Here is a 5217-nt window from a genome sequence, read left to right as displayed (position 1 = left end):
TAATAGAACCAAGCCTAAAACCCAAGACCCCTAACTCTCATCCCCTCTGGTCCCGTTGTACCACTGTACTTGTGAGCAGGAGGCTGTGACCTTGATCTGCAAGCAGACCTGGGAGAATGGCTCCATGTTTGTCATTGGCCAAACCCCAGCAGGGAATTGGGGGGTCAAATTGGGGGCACTGCCCCATGATTTGAATAGTCCCCGATTACTACAATGGTCATAGAAACAGGCTTGGGATAGCTGTGCCATTCGGTAAAGACTGTGTCCATAAATATCTTAATTTTATTTACCAGGTTGTCTGGCACATAATAGCATGCATTATTAATAGAGTAGCTTAATACTATCTATGAAATAGGCATATTCTTTGCATTATAAAAACGAACCTCTCTTTTACAACGTTCTTTAAATGCCAAGTGAGAGCCACACATGCTCGGAATATTCTTTCAGGCTCCCGTTGAACCTTACATGACAATACAAAAGAAGGAACCCTCTCCAGTACAACTCAGTAGTCTGGCAGTTAGCACGCAAACACGTCATCTAGTGGCTGAGTTCTCCTAGACCAGTCTGCACCCGAAGGGCTTCCAACAGATAAGCATGTGGTTCTGAAACTCTTATTCTCCCCAACTGCCCAAGTTTGTCCACTACCTCCCATGGTGAGTCACGGAGATTTCATCTGCCACCCGCGGCCTTGTGAGCGCTACAACCACGGGACCGTGGTGGAGTTTTACTGCGATCCTGGCTACAGCCTCACCAGTGACTACAAGTACATCACCTGCCAGTACGGAGAGTGGTTTCCTTCCTATCAAGTCTACTGCATCAAATCAGGTAAGACCAATGGCCTGGACCTTGGAGGAGACACCTCTCCTTGCACAGTCTGCACAGGGCCGACGCTGGCTATGTACTGGGCTGCGTGCCCCTCCCACACCCAACCTCAAAAACCTGATGCACAGAGGGGCCAGCAGGTGGTGTGGTGGTTAAGGACTCCCACCTGGTTTGAATCCCAGACCCAGTGGATTAAATATCACATCAGACGCGTGTGCATGCATGTCCCAAATCCCAAGAGCAGAATGGAGAAGTAGGGATTGCGGTGTGGCCATCCCTGGTGGGAGGGTGATTTCTCACCTTCCCTCTCTCTGTTTCTCTCTGATGAGTACACATGCCCTGTGGCAAAAACAAAACAGCAAACAAACGAACAAAAATTCGGGATGCGTAGAAACATTCATGGCTCTCCAGGGCTGGTGTGGGACTCTGTGCTAGATGATTCTAGGCCCCTCTCAGAGGGTCAGGAGTACTAACTTGACAGTCCCTGGTTAAAATGCTGAACAAGGTCCCTGGGCCCTCAGCATCTTTGGAAGGGCCCCCAGCCTCTATGTCCTGTTTCTCCCTGTTTCTCTCATGGGTGTGACCAGAATTCTGCACATTGCCCGGAGCCTCAGTGAGTCATAACTCCTCCTTTCTCTTCCACTCAAGGACACACATCAGAATACAAATGATACTATCATGGGTAAGAGCTGCTCTCACTTAGAAAACTGTAGACCATTTGCAAGCTTCAGTGCTTCGCAGTTAATAACAAGGCACTTGCAAACGAGCCTGGCCCTGATCTCTGCACACTGGGGTAGTGACCACACAATGGAGGCCTGGATTCCAGCACATATCCGCTGTCCCCTGTGCTCCCCGTCCTGTCCAGTCTCTCTAGCATTTTCCAGACTGTGACCACCGTGACTGCCCTAAGCAGAGATGGCAACTGTGTACTTTTTCAGTGGGCACACTATGTGGGGGAAACACTTACCATCAGGCATCTGGCGGCCCACAGCTGGTACTGTGAGCCAGTCGGGTGGAAGCACAGAGAGGGGCTGCAGGCACCACTGAGTGTGACAAGGGCGGACGGAGAAGGCTTCATCAAGGGAGGGAGGAGTCCGAGAGGCAGCAAGGTCTGTGCCAGTAGGAGGGCCTACTCTGGCTATGCTTACCTGATGGACAGTCGGCAACCAGAGGTGTCAGAAACTGAGGGCCACAGGCCAGGCCTGTCCCTGTTGTCCTGTGCTCCTCACTTCACCCCACTGTCCACCCCAACCAGCCATATGTCCCAGAATATACCAAGGGCTTCAGCCCAGCTTCCTGGCCCTGCTCCCTCAACCCCCGGTCCCTTTCAGAACAACACCCGCCCCTTCGTTCTCTGCCCATGAAGCAGGTACATTTTTGGATTGGTGCCAGGTTCTTACTGTGGGTCTAGAATGTGAACATGTGGGTCTGTCTTTAACACAGCAGAGCCCACACAGGAGACAAGGGTTTTCAGGGTAGTGAGGATCCTAATGCAATTTACATGGATGACGCAAGATGCTTAGTACCTTCAGGTGAGCCCAGCGGGGCCAGGAGGCAGCACAAGTGTCCCACGTGCCAGACATAGCCAGCAAATGAGCACACAGGCATCTAAGTACCCGTCTGGTCCAAAGGCCTCACACACAGCTTTGTTCTCTCTCTGTGGCAGAGCAAACGTGGCCCAGCACCCACGAGACCCTACTGACCACGTGGAAGATCGTGGCGTTCACAGCGACCAGCGTGCTGCTGGTGCTGCTGCTCGTCATCCTGGCCAGGATGTTCCAGACCAAGTTCAAGGCCCACTTCCCCCCGAGGTCAGTGCATGCCTTGCAGTACGGCTGCTCTAGTTGGGCCCAGTGTAGCAGCAGCAGAAATTAATGTGATGAGTATAATGTGAAGGTCTGAAAGGGAACAGAGAAGAGCTACAAATGCCTTCCTAGGGGCCAGCAGATGGCGTAGTGGTTACATCACTGAACTCCCACATGGCTGACTGTGGTTCGAGTCCCAGACCTAGTGACTTGAAAATCATGCTCGGTATGTGTGCATGTGTGCCTAGGATCCTGGGAGGAGATGGAGGATGAGGGATTATAGCATGTCCATCTCCCTTGGGGGTGACTTCTCACTTTCTCTTTTTCTATCTGTCTCTTTCTTTCTCTGGCAAGTGCACATACCCTAAGACAAAGCCCTCTTTTTAAAAAATCCTTCCTACAATGTTTTGGGGTGTTTGAGTCCAGAGCACCATGCTGGAGATAGGCCTCATGTCCCTTCTGCCTGCAGTAGATCCTTATAGGAGGCGTGAAGAAGGGGAACACAGAGCCAGGGCTGCAAGCCTGCACAGCCTCTTCCGGAGGTATCATTCACCGTCGTGTGCCAGCATGTGGCCCCAGGGTTATGTGGATGGGGCTGAGACATGCCCCCTACTGATTGGGAGACAAGGTCAAAGTGTATGACCATAGAGGTGGGTCAAAGTGCCATGGGAAGTCTCAGGAAAGGGAAAAGGCTTATAGGCTTGGGAGTCAGGAAAGGGCCAGTGAAACTCTGCCTTGAAGCCGGATCTGAACCTGCAGAGGGGGACCTGTGGAACAAGGTCTCCATCTTCCCTGGCTGCACCAGTGAGCTTGGGCTGGTGTCTTCATGGTCATCATCACCAAAGAGGTCCACGCCAGCCCTCAGAAGCCAAGAAGAGCCACCTGGCACCCTGTGGGCAGATCACTGTTCCTGGAGGGAGAAGTGGTTTAGAAAGTACAGGGGTGAGTGTGATCATTACGAGAAGGCAGTTAGGGCCACAGACGTCACAGGACTGGCCAGGGCCCGCTGATCCGAGCCTCCTCCCACAGAGGAACCGTGATGAATTCCTTGGATTCTGTGCCCATGCCAGTCTTCTCATTGGGGGACTTTCTGCTTCAAAAAAGGTGTTTGCTTTTGTCTACAGGGACAACATAGCCCCCCTGAAGAGTGAAGATTGCTTAGTGGAGGTGGAGGAGGCTTCCAGAATGAACCACTTCCCCCCAGACAAACCTTGTGTGTCTCCTACACCTCGCAGGTGGGAGGAGGGAGAGAAGTGAGCCATGGAGACAGCACCCGCCCCCCCTTTGCCCTCAACCTCACAGCCCCCGGGAGGGCCTCACCTTGCTTAGCAATTCTCTTCCACAGGATAGCGGGGGACTCAGATGGTCACAACCTGAGGCTCAGCCACAAAAAGTGCACTGGGTGTGAAGGTCACCCACGTCCCCAGCCAGGCCCAGAGGTGTGTCCATGCTTACCTGGTTCCGTAGCCAAACCCTCACTGAGGTGCCAGAACCTTCCTTCCTCCCCAGCCTGCCATCCACTCTCTCAGTCTGCAACACTATTATTTATTAATCAAGGTACTGTGTTCTATCATTGAGCAATTACAGTATCTAAGAAAGGCCCAAGGATTACAAAGAGAAAGCTAAATTACATGGTTGTGATTTATAGTACATTCGAGTACTTTAAAATGGCCCACAGAGCTATTTTTCGACATAGGCCTGGAAGAAAAGATTCCAGGGTATCGACTAAATATTAAGATGTTTTAAAAATTATTTTAATTGCCAGAGCATTTGCCAGAGAGAGAGAAGAAGAAGAGGGAGAAAGCACACCCTGGTGAGCACAGTCTTGCTGCAATCCCTTCTCCTCCATTTCTCCATCCTTTTCGGATATGGGCCACACACATGTACCTGGCATGTTTTTCAAGCCACCGGGGCCAGGATTTGAACCATGAGCAGCCCCGTGAGGTCCAGTTCCCTTAATTACCAGGCTACAGGCTGCCCAAGATTTTTTTAAAGTGTTCTCAGCACTTTAACTTGATACTCTTTAGCCCTTAAGTCTTGCCTTCTTATATGAGGGGACTTCAGAAAGTTTGTGGGAAAAGTGGAATTAAAATACAAGTTGATTTTGTTGCAAAAATATTTAAATCCATACATAGTCCTTTCATAATACACGTTTTCCATGAACCTTTTGAAAACCCCTGGTATTTTTCTCTTGTTGTTTTGGGAAGGTTGGTCTCATCTCTCCAGGTAGATGGTAAGAGTCTCAAGGGCAGGCCAAAACTGAATCTTCTCATCTGGATCCTGCAGAGTGAACAGTGCAGAGATGTCTGATGGCTGGCATGTGAGAGCCAAGTGGCATGGTTGGGACATAGTGGCAGGGAGCTGCCAGACCATGGGAACTGTGACTCTTAGGGTGGACTCTTAGGGTGACTAGGATGGACTCTTACGGTGAGAAATAGAGGAGAGACATTTGCCGACCCTGGCTTCCACAATTTGGAGATGAAGGATGACGAGGTAGGAAGTCCTAGGTGAGAAGGAGCTGGCATGAGACAGCCGAGAAGCCAGAGAGACAGGGGCCTAATTCCGTTGGGGATGCACTGGCCAGTGGCTA

General features: G+C 51.0%; 1 protein-coding gene across 2 annotated transcripts in view; it reads left to right on the top strand.

The window, feature by feature from the left end:
* Nucleotides 1-300: 300 nt before the first annotated feature.
* LOC102479626 (sushi domain-containing protein 4) overlaps nt 301-5217 on the top strand; it is a 9894-nt gene continuing 4977 nt past the window's right edge. The window contains exons 1-2 of one of the 2 annotated variants that reach the window (XM_006171979.3): nt 301-825; nt 2489-2633. In XM_006171979.3, coding sequence (XP_006172041.1) covers nt 651-825; nt 2489-2633 — 320 coding nt within the window. In that variant the 5' untranslated portion in view covers nt 301-650. The remainder of the gene's footprint in view (nt 826-2488; nt 2634-5217) is intronic. The other variant, XM_006171980.3, reaches the window with a different exon arrangement.

Source organism: Tupaia chinensis, unplaced genomic scaffold (genome assembly GCF_000334495.1).
Source record: "Tupaia chinensis unplaced genomic scaffold, TupChi_1.0 Scaffold150175_1, whole genome shotgun sequence".
Classification (NCBI taxonomy): Eukaryota; Metazoa; Chordata; class Mammalia; order Scandentia; family Tupaiidae; genus Tupaia; species Tupaia belangeri.
This window is presented reverse-complemented; position numbering and strand designations above follow the sequence as displayed.